Consider the following 25,300-nt stretch of genomic DNA (forward strand, 5'->3'; position numbering starts at 1 on the left):
CATGGTAGAGAGACAGGGATTGTGACATAAGCAAATACCCTCAGACTGATATATGTAAATGCCAGCCTATGAGCTTCCTGGTAGGGACACCAGCTGTGAAGGCCTCATAACAGCCAACTTCTTGCAACTCTCAAGCTGACGGCCTCACAAATGGGAGGAAGGACTCCTCCACTGGAGAACTGATAGCAGTATTCTGGTAGAGGAGGCATCAAGAGTCCTGGGAGGCCGGTGGTAATCATGTAGGCGCCATGGAAACTGCCATGTGCGTTTGCTGTCCATGTTGTACATGGCAGAGATGTTGTCCTCAGTTATGCTCCTGTCTGTGCTGCAAGTTCATCTTCACCTCAGAGCGGAACTGCACCTGCTTCCCCTGCCCTTACAAAGATGAGCGGAACTGCCAGTTCTGCCACTGCACCTGTTCTGAGAGCCCCAACTGCCATTGGTGTTGCTGCTCTTGGGCCAATGATCCCAACTGTAAGTGCTGCTGCACAGCCAGCAGCAATCTCAAGTGCTACTACTATGAGAGCCGCTGCTGCCGCAATACCATCATCACTTTCCACAAGGGCCGCCTCAGGAGCATCCATACCTCGTAAGTGCCAGGCACCAGATGTGGGGCCACATTGGCTCATGAAAACTAGGGACCATTTGCCAGCTGTGAAGTCTACAGGGCAGGCCAGTGCGCCTCTGAGTTCATTTCTTTATCTAAAAGAAGGAGCCAAGAATTTTGTAGCAATTAATTGTATCCTAAATGGTCACTATGTATGTAGACCATGAGCTCCAAATCTAAGTGCCATTAACTATGTAAATGAGTACTTCACTCTTCTGAACTCCAACTCTCTCATCTGTACAAAACAGTAATAGCTAATACTTAGTGCTTAAGGAACTTGCCAGGCACTTCATGCATGACCCCAGCTAACCCCTCACCCTAAGTCCACTGTTTCCATGAGGAAACTGAGCCCTTGAGAAGTAAAGTAGCCCCAGGATCACACAGCTGGAAAGATGCAGAGTCAGGATTGGAACCTAAAATTTGGGATCTTAACTTTAAAATGCTGTATTGCAAAATGGAGACAATACCCCCCATGATATTGTAGATATAAGGATTAATGTATGTGCTTTGTAATCTGTATGTGATATAAAAATATACATTGCTCTTTTTCTTCCTATGAACTCTTAATACCTGCAACATTTAATGGAAAAGTAAGAACTTCTATGGGGCACTTTTGACCCTGAGGACCATATAAATACCCCATACATCCATGAACTCCTACTACTTTCTTTTTCCCATCCAGAAGTCATAGTACTTAGGGTCTCAATTACTCATTTGGAGTGCTAACCCTTCATATCAGGTCCTACATTATCCTCACCTGCTCTACCAAACCAGTCTTTTTATGTCACACATGAGGGGAGTCTGAAGTAGTAAGAGCACACTTCTTAGAAGGGGAAAGATGACAGCACCATAAGATGACAGGATTAGAAGAGGCAGAAAAATGGAAGGCCAGTTTGAAGGCTTTCAAGCCTGGAAAAGCAATTCTGTGAGCAAAGGTTTGGTGAATTCAGGGGAAAGATATTATCCATCTTGCAATTAAACATTTAGTAGATGCTTCACAAACATAGCTCTCCACCCATGACCCTCTCATAGTGTTTGCATAAATAGGAAATCCAGGGATTCTTGATGCAAGTCTAGAAATCCTAAAGCATGGAAAATAGTGTCCATTCTCCTCTCTCAACTACCTCATTCTCTGTGCAAGAGCAACTGAACCTCTGAGCCCATTTCAATAGGAAAGGGATAAAATTGGTGCTTTAGGAAAATGCCTTAGGCTCAGTAGCTCCCCAACGTTATTGTGCATTGAAGTCACCTGGGGATCTTTTAAAATTACTGATGCCTGATCTCCACCCCCCCAAACATTGATTTTATTGGTCTGGGGTACCATCTGAGCATCTGAATTAATTAGAATCAACCCCCCCGCCCCCGCTTCCAGTGATTCTAATGTGCAGAATGGCCTGCAGGAGGCTAGGAGGGAAGCCAGGAGATTTGACAGGTGATACGGTAAGAATCCAGGTGCAAGAACAGGCCTGATTTTGGGAGAGAGAGGGGGCTGTGCAGAGGAGCAGAGACAGGATATCTCAGCAAGAAGATAAAAGCGCTGGGCTTGATGGCTGTTTTGAAATGGAACCATGGCCACTGAATGCCCCGTCCAAGCCTGAGGCTTTTGGAGGATGGGCAGGGATGCTACCACAAGTGTTAGGAAGTCGGCTCTGGGTGCTTTTCTTCAATCTGGCCTCTCTCCTGGCTTCTGACCCTCTGCCTCCCCTGTCTCTTCTGACCCTCTGCCTCCCCTGCTTCTCATCACCACCTTCTGCTCAGCACCTTACTTGGCCTGCCTCACTCTGGTCTCATTCATCCCTCTCCATCTTAATCTTTTTCTCACTTCGTTTTTCACCTCTAACACAGCTCCCTAGGCCATTAATACCTGTCTCTTAGCCCTGAGACCTCTTTCTCATCCTCCAACACCTCCCTCCCCCCTCCTTCTTTCTTTTTTGTGAAAATGCTAGTTCATGAGCTTCCTAGTAGAGATACCTCCTGTGAAGGTCTCATAACAGCCTCTCTTTATATTATACCTTGATTCTCCAGGCCTTACTTTTTTAAGCAAACTAAAGTCCATCCAGGCACTACATGGACAATTAACCTGTACCACCAGGTGATCCCTTCAGGACCCATGCAGGAATCTGGGAAAGCAGAGAGGAAATAGAGCTGAGAACATCGAGGCCAGCATGCCTAGAGCTCCCAGATCCCTAAGGGACAAATTTTCCAGGTGCCTTAATCTACACAGGGAGCATTCTCTGTCACCACAGGGCCACTCCATTCCAATATACTTAGGAAGCACCTGTGACTCTCAGGACTCAGACATAGGCTCCTGGCCAAGGGAGTGGGGAAGACAGGGACACATAAGGAATGCAAGAAGACAAAAGCAGAAAGGAACACAGCCGCATTGTCAAGATTAGTATCCAAATATTATTATGCAAACAAAGGAGATAGCAATAGCAGCAAATTGTGTGCCTATTTACACCTCCATTCCCATAGCTAATTCATTTATTTTTATACACTGCATTTGCTGATTGTAAGTTCTTAGAACAGGCACTTGAATTTTACAAGTATGCTTTTATGCCATAGCTCTTACGATTAAATATATGAAATCAGCCTCAGGCATTAGACAAATGGAGAGCCTTAACACACACAAATGAAACAGTAGAAGCACATACTTTTCACAGACTTGGCCACTATTTTCCTTTACTGTGATTTCTCTCCACTGCAGACATTAGCTGGCTAGTAGCAAAGGGGTGTAATTATAGTGGCCACATTTACTGAATGCTTACTATGTACCCGCAGTTAAGCACTTACATGGATTATCTTTTAGACTTTATAAAAACCTCACAAAGCAAGTAGTACTGTGAGCTTTGATTTATAGTTGAGAAAAGTGAACACGAGAGAGGTTTAAAAAAACATCTCAGAAGGTACAACGGTAAAGTGGTGCATTTTTAACACATGCATTCTGCCTCTAAAGCCCAGATCCATTACCATTACCTATTGCTCTGGTTGGCAGATCACACAGGTTCTAGGCTTGGCTCAGGTACAGACTTGCTCTGTGTTCCATCTATGTACAATAAATAATGTCAATGTCCTCCCGGGAAAAAAAAAAAAAAAAACACTAAGAACACACCTGTAGTTGGACAAGATTGAATTTATTGACTCATTCCAACAAGTGAGAACACAAAGCATGGGAAAGTGTAGGGTACCTTGAAAAGTTATTACAGGATTTGGGCTCATGTTAGGTGAGGACACAGGAGTAAATCTATTGAATACCTTAATAAATCTTATCTAGAAGGTAGGAAGAACAGAGTGACCCGAAAGTTGTTTAAAAAAAAAATCAACTAGGTTTTTTGGTTAAAAAAAAAATCAACCAGGATCGGGGGCTGTTGGGTCATTTTTGTGATTTAGACAACGTTCTTGTCAGAGTCCAAACATTATCAAGTGGTCTTGTTTCTGCTTTGATCCATCAAAGTCACAGAGTGGCCTTATCTGATATTGTGTTTTGATATTACCGATGTCCAACCGAACACCAAGGCCTAGCTGACAACGCCAGTCTCTGCTGCTTTTCCTTTGCTTAATAACAACAAGCAGTCTCAGCCTACTGGCTGTGTACCACGGACTGCTCTTAGTCTGTACAAGTATTAAACTCAATTTTAATCTTCTCAAGAAACTCTATGACATAGGAACTAATTTTATAACAAGGAAACAGGCTGAGAGGTTAACTGGCTTACCTGAGGTCACCCCGCTGAAAAATGGTGGAGACAGATTGAGAACGCAGGCACCTTGGCACCCAGCTCAGGCTCCTCACCACCACACTAGACTGTCCCTCAGGAACCAAGAGTTCTTTCAGAGGTAGAGAAGCAGAGCAAGCTCTTGAGCCTGCCTCCTGAAACCCTGCCTTTGCTTCTCCTTTCAGCTCCAAGACTGCCCTGCGCATTGGGAGCAGCGATACCCAGGTGGATGAAGTGAAGTCAATACCAGCCAACAGTCACCTGGTGAACCACCTCAATTGCCCCATGTGCAGCCGGCTGCGCCTGCACTCATTCATGCTGCCCTGCAACCACAGCCTGTGCGAGAAGTGCCTTCGGCAGCTGCAGAAGCACGCCGAGGTCACCGAGAACTTCTTCATCCTCATCTGCCCAGTGTGTGACCGCTCGCACTGCATGCCCTACAGCAACAAGATGCAGCTGCCCGAGAACTACCTGCGCGGGCGTCTCACCAAGCGCTACATGCAGCAGCACGGCTACCTCAAGTGGCGCTTTGACCGCTCCTCCGGGCCCATCCTCTGCCAGGTCTGCCGCAACAGGCGCATCGCTTACAAGCGCTGCATCACTTGCCGCCTCAACCTGTGCAACGACTGCCTCAAGGCCTTCCACTCGGATGTGGCCATGCAAGACCACGTCTTTGTGGACACCAGCGCCGAGGAACAGGACGAGAAGATCTGCATCCACCACCCATCCAGCCGCATCATCGAGTACTGCCGCAATGACAACGAATTGCTCTGCACCTTCTGCAAGTTCTCTTTCCACAATGGCCACGACACCATTAGCCTCATCGACGCCTGCTCCGAGAGGGCCGCCTCACTCTTCAGCGCCATCGCCAAGTTCAAAGCAGGTCCTCCCCTTTTCCACTCCTTCAGCCTAACTTCTAGTTCAGGAACACATGGGGAAGATGGCGTGGGGCAATCTGTTAAGTGAGTGCCTTAACAGATTCCACCTAGTGGAGCAATCAAGGCACCAGGAAACACTGTGCTACCCTTCAAGTCACTATCCTGGTGTGCGCTCCTGGCAACCACCACCAGCCACTTAAACTTCCCCGTGCCTTGCTTTTCTCACCTATGAAATAGGGGAATACTAGTGACCCCCTCACTGGGTTGCCATGAGGATTAAGTGAGTTCTTCTATGTAAAGCATGGAAAAAGTCATATGGCAAGTGCATAAAGATTCTATAATCTTGATTATAATCTTCATGTCCTCAGGTCTCATTTTCTCCTTTGGAAAATGAGGACTTTGATCCTACAGTATACTGACATTCTGTGACATTCTAAGGTGTTCTGACACTGCTGGATCTCTTTGGTTTTCCTAAATGCGCAGGGGGAAAGAATTAAGTCAGTGCTGAGAATTATCTCAATGTTAAATTTCCCTCCATGAATTTTTTCCAAAACTTGCAGATGCCAAAGTAAATAAGCTGGCAGCAAACATATAACAACAGGGACAACTCATAACTAGCCAATAGCATTCTAGTCAACAGCTTATTTTTCCTCTGCATGCTTGTTCATGGTGATTTGGTTGTTTTATATTGTTACATATAATATTGCTTTAAGTGAAATAATATTTCAATGATGGTTTCAGTGGTGGAACCAAGCATAATAATATTTCACCAGATTCAGCAAAGAGCCCATAATTTCTGGTTTCAGTGACAAAACCAAGTATAATAATATTTCACAGGATTCAACAAAGAGCCCCATAATTTCTGGGTATGTCTCTACCTGGTCAGACATGAGAATCCAAAAGATCCCTTTAGTGCCCTTTACCCCCAGGATTAGTTCCTTGTATAAAGGTCAACTTTACTCAGGCCTGTGGAGCACATTTTGTCTAATCTCAGTAATGCTACAGTATAGGCATTAAAAAGTCCTCCATGGATAAGACAACTGTGGTTCAAAAAAAAATTAGGACAGGGATCTAATAAGTGGCAGATGCAGTCTATTTGACTCCAGTGCCTATCATTAACTCAACAATATTCATTTGACAATCTACTTTGTGCTAAGCAGTGACCAGAATCTGAAGATGAAGAGATTGAAGGGGAGGGAAGGGGAACCACCACTACCATCCATGGTCTGTTTCATTAAGGAGTGGCCTACAGTCAGTTACCAAAGTGCACCAGATCAACCCAGGCCTTTCCCTTTGTCAGATCTGTTAGTCTCCATCATTCAGATAGGCCTACACATTTGGGAGGGAGGCAGCTTTTCCTTGAGCTGCACAGAAAGGTCCCATTGGATGTAAAGGTGGGTCAGAAACAGGCTTTGCTAATGACCACGTCACCCCGGACCTCTCAGTAGTAGCTTCAGGAATACCTTAATTTTTCTCAATTGCCACATACCTGGAAACCTTGCTTGTCAATTGACATTTATTTAATTTTGGAACCACCACCAGGGAAGACTTCATATTAAAGGAACACTGCAGGAACCACATTACCAAGAAAATGGTAGAACTGTTGGTTCCAAAAGGGTTTTTTGAAGGTGGGACTCACTGCCTCCCTAGGCCAGGGCTTGGCTGGATTCTTTGGGGCCTCAGCATGGCGAAGGCACTGCTGCCTACAGCCTACTGTGCCTTCCATCCCTCTGTAGGTAACCTTGTCCTTAATACATGAGAAACTTAGGATAGTTTTCTGAGTCCAGGGCACCTAAAATTTGAGCAGACAACAAAGCTCAATTCAAGGTGGGGGGAAAATGCCTGTCCAAATTCCAGGGAACCCAGCAGTTGGAAAGGGAAAAATGGATAATTGGTAAATTAGATATTAGCTATAAGTAAAGAATTTAACCTTTCATCCTTGCTGAAGAAACAGACACACAAAATTTTTTTAACCAGGGTTCAAACTTGTTCTTGAGCATTCGATTCACTTTTCTGGGAGGTACCATAAACTGGCATTCTAAACAGATCTCCAGGTTATTCAAAAGCCAGTGATCTGGGAATACACATTGAGAAACTGGGGGACCTAGAGAGAAGATCCATTCTAGAAGTTTTACTAAAAGCTGATGCCCCTGTCCCATCCACACAGAGTAGCAGGCTCAGCAAGACGGACTTTTAAAAAACTCCTCATGTGATTCTATGGTGCAGCCAAGGTCGAGAACCACTGGAATAAAGGGAGCTCAAAAGTTTAGGTCCCTGCCACTCAAAGTATGGTTCAAGGACCAGTAGCGTTGGCATCACCTGAGAGCTTGTTAGAAATGCAGAATCTCAGGACCCACCCCAGGCCTAGTGCATCAGAATCTGCATCTTTATCATGATCCCAGGAGATTCTCTGGGTTCGATTCTAAACCTCACTGAAAACTGCCTCGCCTGGCTTCCTGAGCCCCAATACAGGCCCACTGATTCAGAATCTTAGCAGATGAGTTCAAGAGAAGAGTTTTTTTTAACACTCTCTCAGGTTATTCTGGTACTCAGAGAGCGCTGAGAGCCACAGCTGAAGCAATTAAGACCCTAGTTTGGAGCTAGACAAATAGAATTAGGGACAGAGCCTAGTTTCTCCCATTTACCTGATGTGTAACACTGTGCAGTCACTTAACTTCCCTGGGCCTCAAGCTTTTTCATCTATAAGTGGAAACAATATCTTCATTGTAAGAAGATATATGTGATATATAATAATATATGGATCTGGTCCATAAAAAGTGTTTAATAAATAACAACTAGTTTTAAGTGTATTGCCTAAAAGAGACCTTGATTTGACTTTGCTTTAAAATCAGCTCTTGCAGAGGTTTCATATTTGTAGAGGTTTGGGGTGGGACATTTCTGGCTTCCTCTGTCTTTTTTCTCCTCCTGGAGAGGCCTTTTTCCTCTCATCTAAGAAATTTTTATCCTGCTTCTCAGAACTTTGCTCTACATAAGCCTAATTAATCCCTAATACAGCAAGAAATTTCCTATGCAAGTATCTTTAACAGTAGGTAACTATTGAATAGTCAAAGAAAATAATGCACAAAGTAGAATTCTGGCTGCCATAGTCACAGTGCATTGGGGAGGGCAAGAAGCACTTCTCAGCACTGAAATCGCACCCTGGTAGTTTCCCTTTCAGTCTCACCTGCATCACCTCATCTTTTCTGAGCCAGTGTGAGGAAGGAGGTGGCAAGAAAACACTGGGGCTTCAGGGAGTTAGCCAGAGAGTGACACTGCTGGCATTCACCAATGAGATGTTAGAAGACAGGAAAGAATGGCTTTTACTCTACAAATACATTTGCTCACCTCTACACACCATACTCATAGTGGTAATGTGGTCCCTGTTCTCATGATCTGACAGAACACTAGAACACTAGGGTTTCCCATACTCCAGTGCACACCCTTGTTACAATGACCACCACTCACAGAAAGTCCAGCTTCCTATGAACCCAGGATAATGTTATGAACCAAGTACAAAAATAGCTAGTCATCCCCACTCCTGAGTAAAATTTGGTAAGGATTATTGCCCATCAATTCACTGAAGAGTTTACTTTTCATGAGAAGAACCTTACCTGTCACATAGGCCACAGAAGGTTGACATTCTTCAAATTGTTCCTTAATGCCTCAAATCCTTTAAAGCTAACAAAGGTATTCATTTCACCTTTCACATAGAGCTCATTTCACAGATAGAGATGCGCCACGTGCTTACCCCACCATAGCATCCTTCAACTGTAGTATCTTTGGATTTATTCATACCTTGAGCACAGATGCCCTCTCATAATCCTATCCATATCCTTAGTGCCTAAAAGATACATGGCATGTAACCGGACTTCAGTAAATGTTTGTTGAGTGACTGAGTGAACTTAAAATCCAAATACCATATGAGGGGACACAGGATAAACTGGTTTTCCTTGAAGTGTGACAGCAGACTCTTTTTTGAAAGGAGTGGGGGAATGGCAAAGAGAAGTGACATAGCTGAACCACAAGAGAGACAAAGTGGGGAAAAGGGCATGTAAGAGAGCACCTCAATGCAGGGAAGCTTTGCTGATTTCCCACTGTTGTATAGGGCTGGAGGCTTGGCGAATGATGCAAGATAACCTTTAGAAGTAGTCGGCAGAAACTTAGTCCTTCCTCTTACCACTGCAAAAGCTTAGGTTTCCTACAGGGAAAAGCAGGCACCTCTTCTCAAGTCCAACTTGCAGACAATTGAAATCTGGTAAAAACCAATATCAAGGGTGGGCTTGAACTTCCAGTCTCAGACCCAAGGCCATAGGGATTACTGTCACAAGATAGAAATATCCCAGGGAAGGATCAGAGGGGGAAGAAGGGGAAGGGTGTATTAAGGAGGGCCAAATTCATTTCATAAACCTATTCTAGCCTGTTTCAGCCCAACTACAAGTGCCTTCCCTCCCTCTTCATTCACCTCCTTGGAGCCTAGGGTAATTTGTTCTAGTTTGCTACTGACTTTGACACCTGGGGAGATGAAAATTTTAAAAGTAACTAACTTGGCATTTTTGCAGTCCGATATGAAATTGATAATGACCTAATGGAATTCAACATCTTAAAAAACAGCTTTAAAGCTGACAAGGAGGCAAAGCGAAAAGAGATCAGAAATGGCTTCCTCAAGTTGCGCAGCATTCTTCAGGAGAAAGAGAAGATCATCATGGAGCAGATAGAGAATCTAGAAGTGTCCAGGCAGAAGGAAATTGAAAAATATGTGTATGTTACAACCATGAAAGTGAACGAGATGGATGGTCTGATCGCCTACTCCAAGGAAGCCCTGAAGGAGACTGGCCAGGTGGCATTCCTGCAGTCAGCCAAGATCCTGGTGGACCAGATTGAGGACGGCATCCAGACCACCTACAGGCCTGACCCACAGCTCCGGCTACACTCAATAAACTGCATGCCCTTGGACTTTGTTGAGCTTTCCAGTGCCATCCATGAGCTCTTCCCCACAGGGCCCAAGAAGGTACGCTCCTCAGGGGACTCGCTGCCCTCCCCCTACCCCGTGCACTCAGAAACAATGATTGCCAGGAAGGTGACTTTCAGCACCCACAGCCTTGGCAACCAGCAGATATACCAGCGAAGCTCCTCCATGTTGTCCTTCAGCAACACTGACAAGAAGGCCAAGGTGGGTCTGGAGGCCTGTGGGACAGCCCAGTCAGCCACCCCTGCCAAACCCACAGACGGCCTCTACACCTACTGGAGCGCTGGAGCAGACAGCCAGTCTATACAGAACAGCAGCAGCTTCCACAACTGGTACTCATTCAACGATGGCTCTGTGAAGACCCCAGGCCCAATTGTTATCTACCAGACTCTGGTGTACCCAAGAGCTGCCAAGGTAAGAAAGGTTCTGGGCCCGGGGGGGAAGGGGGAGGGTGTGGGGCACAGAGTAGAAGTGAGTAGTCAGGAAAGGTTGCACTTACCTCTTTGACCTCTAGGATCTGGTCACTCAGATCTGCTCCTCTAGATTCTTTGTGGTCATCCCATTCAAAAGGGATAAGTTCCTGGCATCTTAAGTAACCCAAAATTAGCTTAAACCAAACAGTCAATATATTTAACTCATAGTTGTAAATATATCTGAAAGCCCTACCTCCACTGCAAAGGCAGCTTCTCAACTGAAAGAGAACCCAACTTGGGAACCAAAGTGATTTGAAGACACTACTTGGCAGTGTAATGTTTCCCAAAGGAAAGCCTGTAATAGAGACAGCACAGAAATTGTAGTTAGAAATGCAGGCTCCATTACCTATCAGCTGTTTCCCCTAAATTGCTACCTTTCCTAAAGCAAATATCCAGACTCTCTATGATTTGGAAAAATTGGGAGGATCATCCCCGATGAAATTTCAACTCTTCTGAGATTCAACCCGCCTTGAAGGGAGAGAGTGAAGAGTGGGGTCTCTCACAGACCTCTGTAAGTGCCATTGCCAGGCCTCAAGGGACATGACTTCCCTTTGACCCTCTTGACCTAACATGGACAACATGAACAAATGGCCTTTTCTTTAACATACTTTTCAAATCTAACTGAACCCACATTGAATTGTTTGTAGACCACTTTATTAAGGTTTATGGAGGAAAAAAAGTAACATGCAACTAAATATTCTACTAGAGTGCCTCTTTCCTCCTTCCTCTTGGATTTTTCCTGGAGTCAACCCATGGGCTGCTCCCATGTGGCAGAGTTCATCTTTTGTCTCCCATAATCTGAGAACACTCCCAAAGACTTTCAGATCCTTGAGTTCTCAAACATTGATGTGCATCTGGGGATCTTGTTAAAATGCAGATTCTATTTTAATAGGTTTCAATGGGGCCTGAGATTCTGGTTCTCACGAACTTCCAGGTACTGCCAATGCTGCCGTCTACAGACCACACTTTAGTATTAAGGATCTAACAAATGAAGGCCAGATACAGACCAAGATTTACTTTTCCATTCTCCTGACACATCACAGTCTATGTTTTATTGACTATAATTGACACAAAAAACAACCCATACTTTGCAAGATAGAACATTCCGTGAGCTATCGACATGATGAAGTGTTTCTGCCCTTCACATAAGCAATGCTCATAACTGAGCAGCTGAACTACATTTCCAAATGATACTAGATCAGCAAGGCCTATCGTGTATGCTTATTACCTCAAGGATAGCACTGGGTCTCATCTCCTTGACCAACTCAGACCTCTTGAGAAGTTGGCAGGATCTTGCTCTGGAGTCAGAGGATTGGTAGTATCTGCTCTATACCTGGGCATGGAAAATAGTCACCCCATGCCACCTATTAGTCATCCCTGATTAGCTCAAAAAAGGGACCAACGCAAAACAACTCAGTCAAGTCATTTGCTGTGGAAAGAGGACACCTAAACCTACTGCCAGACAGTGATATTTGATTTTAAAATATCATTGATTCATATTTTAGGATAATGGAATGGACTTCATACAGGAATCATAGTGCTTAGCAATGCAGAAGATTAAGTTTATGTTAACATCACTCAAATCTTTAGGATTTTAGCATAGAAAATATTCTAAAACTTAGTGTTGTACCTTTTCAATATGTATTGTTAATATCACAGAGATTTTTTAAACTCAGTTTAATTCTAGGAATTCCTTCCAAGAAAATTATTAAAAATTCAGACAAATATTTATGCCCAACAGTATTTATTGCAGCATTTATTTATTAGAGTATAAAATCGGAAACAACCTAAATGTTCAACTATAGAAGGATTAAATTATTTTGGGAAAAATTTCAAAGATGGTAGTTTATTGAATTTTTAATGATTTAGGAAAACATACAACATAAGTAAAAGAAAATAGAAATCAAAGCTACATAATCCAAGTTTTATATATAATATATATATATGTTTGTGTGTGTGTGTGTGTGTGTTCTGAAATTGCAAAGAAATAATAATGAATTAACTGAATTGTGAGATTATGAGTGATGTTTATTTTCTTCCCCTCTATTTTTTGGTATTTTTCAAGCAGGAGGACAATTGTCACCTCCATATCGACTGACAGTAACAGAACAGAAACCTTCTGTTTGCGAAACTCATTACAACCATCATGCCAGGCCTCATCACACAGCCTTCCAAGACTTGTGCATGGTCTAATTAAAAGCCCTCGGCAGCTACAGGGGATGGGGTCAGCTTAAACTCACCCCACAGATAGTCAACATCACATATCTTTAAGGGAAAGAAAGCTGAATGATGTATACTAGTACCACACCAGTATGTTCATTTCTTCCATAGGTTTACTGGACATGTCCAACAGAAGACGTGGACTCTTTTGAGATGGAATTCTATGAAGTCATCACTTCTCCTCCTAACAACGTACAAATGGAGCTCTGTGGACAAATTCGGGACATAATGCAGCAAAATCTGGAGCTCCACAACCTGACCCCCAACACAGAATACGTGTTTAAAGTTAGAGCCATCAATGATAATGGTCCTGGGCAATGGAGTGATATCTGCAAGGTATTGTGTACATTATTTCTTAGACAGATTTTTTTTTTCTATGATAGGTTCTGGATGAGGCCCTGTTAATATGATCGTGAGATTATAGAACTCACTATGGGACTCTTCCTCTAAGCACAGAACATTTGTTAACTTGAGGCCAAAGAGAGGGCTGCTGGCCTCAACCAGACTTTGCAGATGAAGCCTGAGAATTGTTCTATTTGATTCAAAAACATTTGTTCTAGGCATTGTATACAGATGTAGAGATTAAGAGGAAAATAAACATAATCCCTGCCTTCAAGGTGCTCAGGGTCTAGTAAACAAATAATTGTTGTGTGAGAAGGACATGAAATAATTGTGGTATGAGAAAGATAAAAATGAGGTGCTATTCCCAGGCAAGGATGGGGTGCCAGATTTAACTAATGAAAATACAGGATGCCCAGTTAAATTTGAATTTCTGGCACACAAAAATTTTTATAAAATATGTCCAGTGCAATATTTAGGACCTATTTATACTAAAAACAATTGTTCATCTGAAAGTCGAGAAACTGCCACTAAGCGGGTCAGTGTGCATTCCAAAAAAGAAAGGACAAAATTATTCCTATCTTCTTTGTGATCCAAGACTTACTCTTCTTTATATCCCCAGGGAGTACACATTCATGAGTATAATTTTATTGATATTAAAAGGAGAAAGAGAATAAAAATACCAAGACTGCCCAGAGCTGCTATCTTACCATACAACCATAAGGTTGTTCTTTGGAATCAGGGTCGATTATATCTTAATCAGGAATTCTTTAGAAGCAAAAAAAAAAAAAAAAAAAAAAAAAAAAGTCCATTCATTTCAGCTTTTGAAAGAGAAATTTATGACAAAGATAGAGGAAGTCTCATGAGACCACTTCTAGGATATGCATCTGATCTGATACCCAAGGGAACTAGAGAGTCATCAGTTTCTCACCCTCTCCCTCTTTCTCTTCTCTTCCTCTCTCCCTGCTTCCTTCTCTCTCTCACTCTCTCATTCTCTTTGCTTCTCTCTGGATCTGCACCATTTTTAGCTAGCCCTTAGTTTCTGCTCCCTTAAATTCAGCTTGTATGTGGTTTTGAATTGTCATGGCCCAACCTCTGTGTGACCTTAAAGCTCCAATGCCCAACAGCATCTGACCATCCATACTCTGTTTCCTTAGTCAAATGTTCGAGGAAAAGAATCCGAGTGGTTGCTACCTCTAGTAATAAAGGCAAAGCAGGAGTAAGGGTGGTCAGTATACCAATAGCAAATCTCCTAGGGTGGGACTATTCATCCTGGTTGCCAGCCCCAGGGGGACATTCTTTGCCTTATAGAGTCCAGCACCCATGGACACACACACACACACACAGAGACAGAGAGAGAGAGAGAGACAGGTCCAACCTGGCACAGGAAGGATGTGGGTCGGGGAAGCCTGCTAGCCACTCCTCCTGCCAGCCTCCAGCCAATTACACTGCTGCTCAGTTGCCCCAAAGCCCTTCTCATTCTTGATACCCTTCTCTTCAGAGCATGGAATGTCCATGGCTGCCCCACATCTGCGTGACTTCTTTACTATGGATTTTTCCTTCCATCTAATCTCATCTGCCTTCTCAGGTTTTAGGAATTCCTCAAAACTGTCTTGCCCATGAAGGGCACTCAGTGCTCTTGCTAAAATATATATATGTAATCTATTATTTTCAGATGCCAGGGAAGGAACGGGTGGAGATACCAAAGTATGTCATCAGTCTACCATCTCAGTCCCTCTTGGCTTTTCTTAGGTAGAGGCTTTTGTTGCCCTTCTGAAACTATGGACTCCTTGAGAATAAAATTCACATCTAATTCATGCTTCTTTCTCCCACAGTGCTTACCACAGCACTTTGTATATAGCAGGTTCTTAATGGTTATTGAATGAGTATATGAGTGAAAATGTGACCAAATAAATGAACATATAAAGAATGTCTAAATTAAAGAGTGAAGAAATAAATTGATAAATAAAATTAATAATTGCAAAGTACCATAAGATGCCTGAAAGCTGTTAAGTGTTTTATACAATCAGTCAAGAAATAGCATTCCCTTGAAATTGTGTTTATGTGATTAATTTGCCCTCCCTGTAAGAGAAGGAAATGCATTCCAGTCCCTTTCTTTTTTACACAATATCTAAACGAGCAGAGCCCTAATTAATGAGGTTTTCTGAAAGCTTCATTTTTATCTGACTTGAGGAGCTGCAATATAGATTTTTTCCTTCAGAAGTAATTCTTCCTCCCTTCTTTGTGGTTATATTAGCATTCCAGAGGAAACACTGGTTTCCTTAACATTTGTCATGATTTGCATAAGTAAAGCCTTCAATACCAAATAAAAATAAGATGTGTGTTTGAATGACATTTATAAAGTTTCATAAAAGTAATGACTTCATTTCTTACCTATAAAATCAAAATTTTTTCCTTGGCATCAGTTCTATGCAGGTATTCCTGAAAGGTTTCACTTAAAATGTTGCAATGAGGCATCAGGATCATTTCTTATCAAAAATGCAATATTTCTATCACACGTATTTTTGTTTTAAAAAGTGAAATAACACCTTTTACATTTTATTTGCATAGTCTAGGACTTGATTTTTTAAGAGATTTATTTGGTGTATAATACATGCAGCAAGAAAATTAACTTTAATGATTTTGAAAGGTCCCATTTGAAGGTCACCTTTATGTCAGATGGGGTATATTCATTATCATTAATCATCCCAACCACTAGGAAAGGAGGAAGTGATTGCTTCCATTTTCCAGATAAGAAAAATGAAGCTGTAAGAAGCAAAGTGTCTTCCATTTTACAGATAAGAAAAATGAAGCCTCATGGAAGGATGAGTTGTGTGGACACCTTGGTCTGTATCCAAGCCCACAGCCCTTTGTTCCCCTGCACCATGATCAGATGGAACTAAGTCTGGAACAGTATAGGCTCAGCCCTGGGGACATATTACTTTACTCTGGGAGAATGATGTCAAAGCCAACGGCAGGGAGAGCTGAACTTTTATTTTTTGAAAGTCAAGATTATGCATTGAAAAGAGCATTGTATTTGGTCTTGTGTACCTGGATTCAAGTCCCAACTCCACTAGGCTCAAGTCCATGAGGATAGGTGTTGGTCTTACACACCCTTCTGTGCCCATGGTCCCTAGCTGAAAGCTTCTAACATCAAAGAGCCTAACTAATATTTTTGAAGGGTAGAGAAATGTGTTTTTAGGTAAGTCATGTACATGTTGACCTCAGTTTCTTCTCCTGCTCTTCCTCTGGTCCTCAATATATCTGTTGACCATCATTCCCACTTCTGAAAACAGTCTCCTTACTTTGACTCACTGTCTCCCTCTGACTTTATATCTCAGCTGACTTCCATGAAAGCTTCCCATGACAAATCTAACTGCCTATCTGCATATTAGTTTCCTATTGTTGTTGTAACAAATTAGTAGTTTAAATAATAGAAATTATTTATTTCCTTACAATTCTGAAGAAGTCCAAATGGGTCTCACTCGGTAAAATCTGTGTCAGCTGTATTGTGTTCCTTCTGAAGGGCCTGAGGGAGAATACATTTCCTTGCTTTTTCCAGCTTCTAGAAGCCACCCGCATTCCTTGGCTCATGCCCCTTCCTGAATCTTCAAAGCCAGCAATATTGGGCTGAGTTTTCACACTAGCATCTCTCTGGTTTTCTTCCACCTCCATCTTCCACCTTGAAGGTCCCTTGTGACTGCATTGAGCCCACCTGATAATTCAGGCTAGTCTCCCTACCTGAAGACCAACTGGGCCAGGTGCAGTGGCTCACACCTGTAATTCCACCACTTTGGGAGGCTGGGGGAGGAGAATCTCTTGAAGCCAGGAGTTTGAAACCAGACTGGGCAACATGACAAAATCTTGTCTCTACTAAAAATAAAAAAAAAAAGTCAGCCGGGCATGGTGGTGTGCGCTTGTCATCCCAGCTACTTGGGAGGCTGAGGCACGAGACTCGCTTAAGTCTGGGAGGCAGAGGTTGCAGTGGGCCAAGATCAAGTCACTGCACTCCAGCCTGGGTGACAGAGTGAGACTCCATGTCAAAAAAATAAAAAAAGACCAGCTGACTAGCAACCTTAATTCCCCTTTGCTATGTGTGTAACCTAACATATTCAAAGGTTCTGGGATTGGGACATGGACATCTCTGGGGTCCATTATTCTGTCTACCACAATCTGTAAAGTGGATGTCCTAGGTTACATCAGACTTGGAGGTAAAAATTCAAGCCCAACAATAGTTACAAATTGGTAATTTTCTGGGTCTTTCCCTGTTAGCTCTTCAGGAAATGCAGCAACCCTGTCCCCAACCATCCTCTCAAAGCCCTTCTCAGTCTGCACTGAGAGTCACCCTCCGTATCTGATGTGGCTGAGGAAGTAGTCCTGCCAGCTGCCCTGAGTCTCTGCAGTGCTGCTGTCTTCCTATTCAGCCTGTGCTCCTGCTGAAACCCCAGCCACACAGTAGGACTGCCTGGCCATCACGAAATTCCCTTCCTGATTTTTCCTCTTCCTGCTGCAGACTCTCAGGCTGAGCCACACACCTTCAAAGATTAGGGTTGGAGCCACACACCTGCAAATGTTAGGGTTGGAGGTCATTCAATCTGAATGACCACCACTATTTCACACTCAGAATAACTACCCCAAGCCTACCCCCACAGCCACCCACATACTCACAGTGACTCCGTGCCCTAAAATGAAACCAAGATGGTTTGCATTCTTTATCTCCTTAGGATTTATTCTTTTCCAAAGAGCTCCTGACCTTTCATGTAAGTAGAACCCTCTTGGTCCTTCCTCTGCTTGCCCTGTAGAAAGGCTTGAATCCTGGAACAAGTATAATTTAGGATCATGCTGGACCTGATTTCTTTTTAACCTCATGTACAGAGGTCTGAATTAATTATACACCTCAGTCATGGTCCATCATTAGCACTGATCTACACAAAGCCCTATGCTTATTTATATATTCCCTTTTGTGACACCCATTCTAATATGTTTTATGTGTATCTTTTTTGTTTCTATGTGTTCTTCCATGATTTGCATTGTTGTTTTCAGCATGTTATTAATTTACACAATTAGCATTGTGTTACATATCTTACTGTTTCTTACCTTTTTTTCTTAAATGCTGTGTTTTTATGATCCATCCATGTTGTTATGGGCATTTTGTCTTTTACTCCTGATAACACCTGATCTTTCAGAATGTGCATTTGTTCACCACATGTTACCTGTCTGTTTCAGGTAGGATGGACACCCAGGTGACCTCCAATAATACTGCAGTGAACAACCTTATATATGTCACCTAATGGACACGATAGGGGTGTAAGGATTCTCTGAGTTATTGATTAGTTTGCTAAGGCTTCCATAAGAAAATGCCACGGACTGGGTGACTTAAACAGAAATTAGTTTTTGCACAGTTCTCGAGGCTGGACGTCTGAGATCAAAATGTTGGCAGGGTTGGTTTCTTCTGAGACCTTTCTCCTTGGTTTACAGATGGTCACCTTCTCACTGTCTCCTCACATAGTCCTTCCTTTGTGCACATGCATTGTGATATCTCTCTGTGTTTAAATTTCCTCTTCTTATAAAGACACCAGTTAGGTTGGATTAGGGTCCACTTTAATGGCCTCATTTTAATTAAATCACCTCTTCAAAGGCCCTATCTCCAAATATAGTCACACTCTAAGTACTGGGGGTTAGGGCTTCAACATATAAATTTGGGGTCAGGTGCAATTCACCCCATATTAGATACATATTATGAGTGAAATTTCTAGGCCATTGACATGTGGGTACTTAATTTGATCACATCCATGTACACTTCCATAAGGAATAGATTAGAGCCACTATACCCTAAGCCCCACCTACATTTAGCAAGATCCAGCTTTCTATTATTTTGCTAGCCCAATAGGCATAAAATGATATGTCCTTATTATTTTAAATTTCGTTTTATATTTTTGTTAGTTTTTAGGATTTCCTCTTCTGTAAAGAACCTGTTGATATCCTTCGCCCATTTTTCTATTGCATTTTTCTTTTTCTAGGTGATTTGCAGGATGTCCTTATATATTCTAGGTAATGGTTTTAGACATGGCTATTATCTTCTCTTCTGACATTTGCCTATCAGCTTTGTTCATAGTGTACTTCATAAAATAGCAGAAATATTTAATTTTGATATAAATCAAAATCATCAATTATTTTTTCCTTATGGCTTAACCTTTTGAAGTTTTATTTAAAAAGTCCTTTCTTAGGATTAGATCACAAAGATAACCTTCTATATATTCTTTTATTAAATTTACAGTTTCACCTTTCAAATTTAGCTCTTTAATCCATCCAGACTCTGCTTTTGTATGTATCAAATGTATGTATATACTCTGCCAATGTAGTCCTAGGTAGGGATGTTCTTTTTCACCATGTAGTGAACCAGTTTTCCCAATACCATCTACCAAGCAATGTCTATTCTTCATATTTATGCAATGGAAGTGCCACTTTTGTTCTTTGTTTTGTTTTGTTTTGTTTGTTTTTTGTTTTGGTTTGAGATGGAGTCTCGCTCTGTCGCCCAGCCCAGGCTGGCGTGCAGTGGCGCGATCTCGGCTCACTGCAAGCTCCGCCTCCCGGGTTCACGCCATTCTCCTGCCTCAGCCTCCCGAGTAGCTGGGACTACAGGTGCCCGCCACCACACCCGGCTAATTTTTTGTATTTTTAGTAGAGATGGGGTTTCACCGTGTTAGCCAGTATGGTCTCTATCTCCTGACCTCGTGATCCGCCTGCCTCGGCCTCCCAAAGTGCTGGGATTACAGGTGTGAGACACCGCGCCTGGCCAGAAATGCCACTTTTATGTTCGGTTTCCATATATTTAGGGATATGCCTCTGAGCGCTCTATTACATGCCATGGGTCTATATTTCTGCTCTTATATCAATACCATACTTGTTTTATTATTTTTGAACCTCAGGTTTCTGCCATGTCTTTATGAACTGCTAAAGTAAGTATTCCCATTATCCTTCTTTCTTTTTTAGAAATTATTTAGCTAATCATAGAAATTTATTTCTTCATATACATTTTGGAGTAACTTGAATTCTTAGAAAACATTCAGATAGAATTTATTCAGAAGGCATTATGTTTCTAAATTAATTTGGAAACAAATGGTATTTTTGTAATATGTTTGAACATTTACTCAAACCATAGTCTATGTCCTTTACTGGGGTTATTAAGTTTTCCTACATAGGTACACGTATTCCTGGTTAAACTAGATCGTTTAGAGATCTAACGTACAGCATGAGGGCTACAGTTAATTAATATTGTATTGATAGAAAATTTGTTAAGATTTTAGGTGCTCTTTTCACACACACACAAAAAAGATAACTATGTGAGATGATGGATATGCTAATTTGCTTGCCTGTAGTAATTATTTTACTTTGTATACATATGTCAAAACATCATGTTGCATACCATAAATAAATAAACCAAATAGTTTACAGACTGTTGATATTATGAATGTTATTTTATTATATTTTCTAATACATTACTGGTTTAGAATAAAGACTGTTTCTATTTGTAGGGTAACCTTGATTCCAGCAATCTCAAAAACTCTCTCACTATTCTGAGACCCAATCTTCTATTTCTGCTTGTTTTTCCAGGCATATGATCCTATCTCCTATAAAGAATGATGGTTTTATCTGTTTACTTACAATTCTTGCAACTCTATTTCTTTTTCTTTCCTTATGGCTTTGGCCAGAACCTTGAGTCATACATAAACATAAAATTGTGGCAGTGTTAGTAGATATCCTTGTCTTATTCCTGATATTAATGTTTCTCCATTGAGTTATTTTTTTATTTAGTTTTTATGGTATGTAATCCTTATCAAGTTAAGGAAAATTACTTCTAGGTTTCTGAGAAATAGGTACTTATTAAATTTTTTGCATTATTTGAGGTAATTACATGATTTTTTCTCCTTCAGGCCATTATTAATGAAGTGAATTACATTGATTGATTTTTCTGATACTAAATTCCACTTCCATTCATGGAATAAATCCTGTGTGTTCATGATGTATTACTTTTTAATACAGTTGACTTCAGTTAGCTCATATTTTATTTTGGATTATTGCATCTATAATTATAAGGGAATAGGGCTCAATTTTTTGCTTATATTGTTTTTATCTGATTCTGGAATCAGTATTTCACAAGCTTCATAAAAAGAGCTGGGAAACTTTTGCTCTTCTATTTTCTAGAATAACTCTTTCTTAAGAGTTTGGTAGAATTCATCTGGAAAGCAATATGAGCCTGAGGCATTTGGGGCAGGGAAGAGATGTCAACTATCATTTCAATTTCTTTAATATTCCAAGTTTTGTTTTTCTGTTTCTTCTGTCCTCCTTTCTACCTGATTCCCTTTTTCATAGACACACCTCAATCTTCACTGCTCCATTCACATATCACATACAGTCTTTATCTTTGAAGATTCTGACTATATTTTAAAGCAAAAACTCAATCTCCTATTTATGAGTTAATTCCTAGCACCTCATAACACCGTTCCACCTTCCTCATGCCCTCTGATAACTCTGTGTGTATCTTAGACATTATTTATACTACTTTTATCAGGGTTATTTCTATGCATTATTTCCATTTCTACTCAGCAATGGATAATCTAATATCATGTATATAATATGACCTTTGCCTTGCATGCAGCCCTGTCTTCTCTAAAACCAAAAATTTTGTAAAAGTAGAGAGCATAATGCTAATAAGGGTCTGGCTTCTTTGTTTTTGCCCTTTCCCTGTATATACAAATATAGAAGGTTAAAAGCTTTGTACATAGAGACTTTGTGCCCTGTATAAACATTCCTCTTCACCATCCAAACCCCACCCCCATTCTATCTCAAGTCCTCATTCACCTCAGCAGAGCCCATTGATCCAGTGGACTGTCTTTCATCCCTGGGTCTCGACTTCACTCCATAAATATTTGGGGGGAAGGAATGGGAATGCTGCCAGACCAGAGTAGTGAAGAAACCCAATATCTTCAAGGTAAGGCATGGAGGGCAACATCTAAGCTAACTTGGTGAGATTTCTAGGAGGGTTCTTTTACCCCTCGTGCCCAGTACAGTCTTTCTTTTTCAGGTAGCACTGACCATTCACTGTGATTAAAGATAGTATGAAGTGTTTCTGCTAGCATCAAAGGAAAACAATTGGCAGATTTACAAATTATAGTTCTATTCACTGTTCATATACTTCTCTAAGAATCTTCTCTTTCCATAACTAGTGCTGGGACCACAGAGATGAAAGACTATCATTTCCCCCACAACCCAATCAAGGTGCTCATGGTCTGGTAAGAAAGTCAAACACATTAGCTGAAAGTTAACAACTGATAACAGCTGTGACAGAACCAAGTTCTAATGGCTGAGGAAGGATACAGGGGATCCTCTATGGTGAAGCTCACCTGCGGTCCAGCCCCCTCACTGTCATCAGCACTCAGTCACATGAGGTACCCTAAAAGGAAGTAGGATCTGGCCTATGGAATCACAATCCCAGGACACTGTAGCTGTGGGGTTTTGGGAAAGCTGCCTGGTCCTTCTGAGCCTCAGCTTCTGCATCTATAAAGTGGCGCCAACAGCACTGGCCTCATATGGTTGTCATGAGGAGTTAATGAAATGATGTGTGTAGTGTCTGGCATGCAGAAGGGCCCAGGCTACTGGGAGCTGTTGTCTATTGGGTGCCATAGCTCTTTGCTTCTGATTGCAGGTGGTAACACCAGATGGACATGGGAAGAACCGAGCTAAGTGGGGCCTGCTGAAAAATATCCAGTCTGCCCTCCAGAAGCACTTCTGAGCCCCTTCAGAGCAGGAAGCAACCTCAGACTCATCACAAAGTAGACATATATACACACACATATGTATGTATATTTTTCTCACCACATTCTTCAAGGAGGTTGTAGACAAATGTTTCCATGACCTCTCAGCTTTCCAAAAGGAATCTTGTAAGAGCTAATAAAAGGAAATACCTGACATGGCTTGCTGTTTGTTCAATGACAGCTATTTTTTATGATGGCAGTAATAAGCAAGGCAGTCAGCAAGTCTGTATGTTTCCATCTGCTCAGGTCTAGTCCTAGGCTCAGAATTCTGTGGTGTTTTGTAGGAGCAACACCCAGCTTCTGGGTGGTAAAAAGAGCACTGTATTTTGCAGTCAGGACCCCCTAGGTGTGCATTCTAATGCTGGCCTAACTAGCTTTGAGTGTTTAGGCAAGTCGCTGATTGCTGCGGAATTCATTACCTCACCATGTAGTCTATTTTAAGTAGCCAACATTAAAATGTTTTTCCAATTATTGAACTTGAATTTGCCTTTTCACAACTTTCAGCCCATGGTCTGAGGTCTACCTCTAAGCCATAAAGAATGAGAGCCCTCCCTCTTCTCCTTCTGGACATAGCAAAGGAAGAACGGTAGAATGCCTGGTTAGAGGATCCTCTACGGTCATTTGAAGCAAGGCATGGAAGAATGACAATCATGTATCAGCTCCAACCTCACTGAACTTAACTTGGCCTTTCAGACAATATGAAGTCCCTAGAATTTCTTGTCATACAAGGTCCTATCTGCCAGAAATGACCCTCTACTGAACCCCACGCCATTTCTTCCCAGAAAGCACCACCTATCTTTCAAGACTCAGCTCAACCACTTTCCCCAGTGATCCTCCAAATTATGATGACAACATCTTTCTCCCCTGGGTCCCCACTAAGCACAGGGCCCACCTGTCCCACCCCTATTTCCCATAGAGACACCCATTCCAGCCCTGTGATACTTAGGACTCATTTGTCCTGAGTCTTAGAGCAGGGATGGTGTCTCATTCATCTATCCTCAGTGCTTGGGACAGTGAGGCACACATTACATGTTAGTACCAGGAGGGACACACCACAGCTGAAAGGCAGACACATAGAATGACTCTCCTCTGAATATCCCCAGGTGCCAGTTTGCACAATGAAGGTTTACACACATAACTGGGACTGCCCATGAAAAGGACCAGGCAGTAACTGGTCTCCATTTCCTCTAATCCCATCCTTTTCATGAGCTGTGCAACTGGCAGATGTGGCCAGCCCATCTAGCCTCACCAGTAGGACTCCAGCTCTGCAACCCTTTATTTTTCATCACTGCCAGAAAAGGGCCATTCCACAAAGAGATCCATAGTGAGAATCTTCTGATAATGTGAGAAAATGAAGCCAAGCAGATTCCTGCTCCACCCCGCAGCAGTATTACAAGAAGGCATACCCCAGGGAGCTTCATTATGATCCTATTACTGCAAATGATGGCTGGAATCCACCATCAGATTTGGTATTACCATATAATCATTTCTATAAAAGTCTTCGAAATCATTATTAGCACAGAGAAGGAATTAAATGACACGCCAGCAGGGATTTTACTACTAACGAACTAAAATGAAATTAAACTAAAAAAAATAGAACTCTATGAATATTACATTGCAATGATCACACCTACTCATGGTGCCAACAAGGACTAGGCTAGAATTAAATAAACCACAGCACCCTGATCTTGTCTCTGTAGAAAACATCTAAACTTGCATTCAGTGACCAAGACAGCTAGCTAGATTCTTTGAGAAGCCCACTTAACCAGTAGCTGACCCATTCTACCAAATGCAATGTGGGTTTCTTAATGGCACATAAACTGCACATTGTTTGGTCCCTGAGGTTATGATTTACATAGCTTCCCTCCTCCCAGGCCAATGTCTGAGATGCAATATATATGCATGTGTGTGTGTGTGTGTGTGTGTGTGTGTGTGTGTGTCAAATATAATCGAGATTTGTAAGTATATGTTTATTAAAAATTCCACTATGTTGAGCATATTCTCTCTGTATACAGCTACATATTTCAACATCCCTAACAGCAGCCTTTCTTTGGAGAAGTGTCTATGGCCCTAATTAGAGATAATTAGTGGCAGTGTCTACTTGAGAACATCTTGCAGCCTGTTAGAACAGTTGCTAGCTAAATTTGTATTCGTTTTTCTTGCCCCCCTTCTCTTTTTTTTTTTTTGATAACCATTCTAGATTCATTCTTTCTGTCAGCACATCTGTAATGAGACCAGGGGACTGTGGGGACACAGTGGAGAATTAGAGAGAAACAGTCCCCACACCAT

At 41.9% G+C, this 25,300-nt stretch overlaps 1 protein-coding gene across 1 annotated transcript; it reads left to right on the forward strand.

Annotated features, from left to right (window-relative positions):
- Positions 1-42: 42 nt before the first annotated feature.
- On the forward strand, positions 43-23,167 carry TRIM42 (tripartite motif containing 42). Its single transcript, XM_002814106.3, has 5 exons — positions 43-589; positions 4,506-5,203; positions 9,758-10,578; positions 12,969-13,193; positions 22,903-23,167. The coding sequence occupies exons 1-5, from the start codon at positions 249-251 to the stop codon at positions 22,987-22,989; spliced, it is 2,172 nt and encodes a 723-aa protein (XP_002814152.2). The 5' UTR covers positions 43-248; the 3' UTR covers positions 22,990-23,167.
- Positions 23,168-25,300: the final 2,133 nt, after the last annotated feature.

This window comes from Pongo abelii, chromosome 2 (assembly GCF_028885655.2).
Source record: "Pongo abelii isolate AG06213 chromosome 2, NHGRI_mPonAbe1-v2.0_pri, whole genome shotgun sequence".
Classification (NCBI taxonomy): domain Eukaryota; kingdom Metazoa; phylum Chordata; class Mammalia; order Primates; family Hominidae; genus Pongo; species Pongo abelii.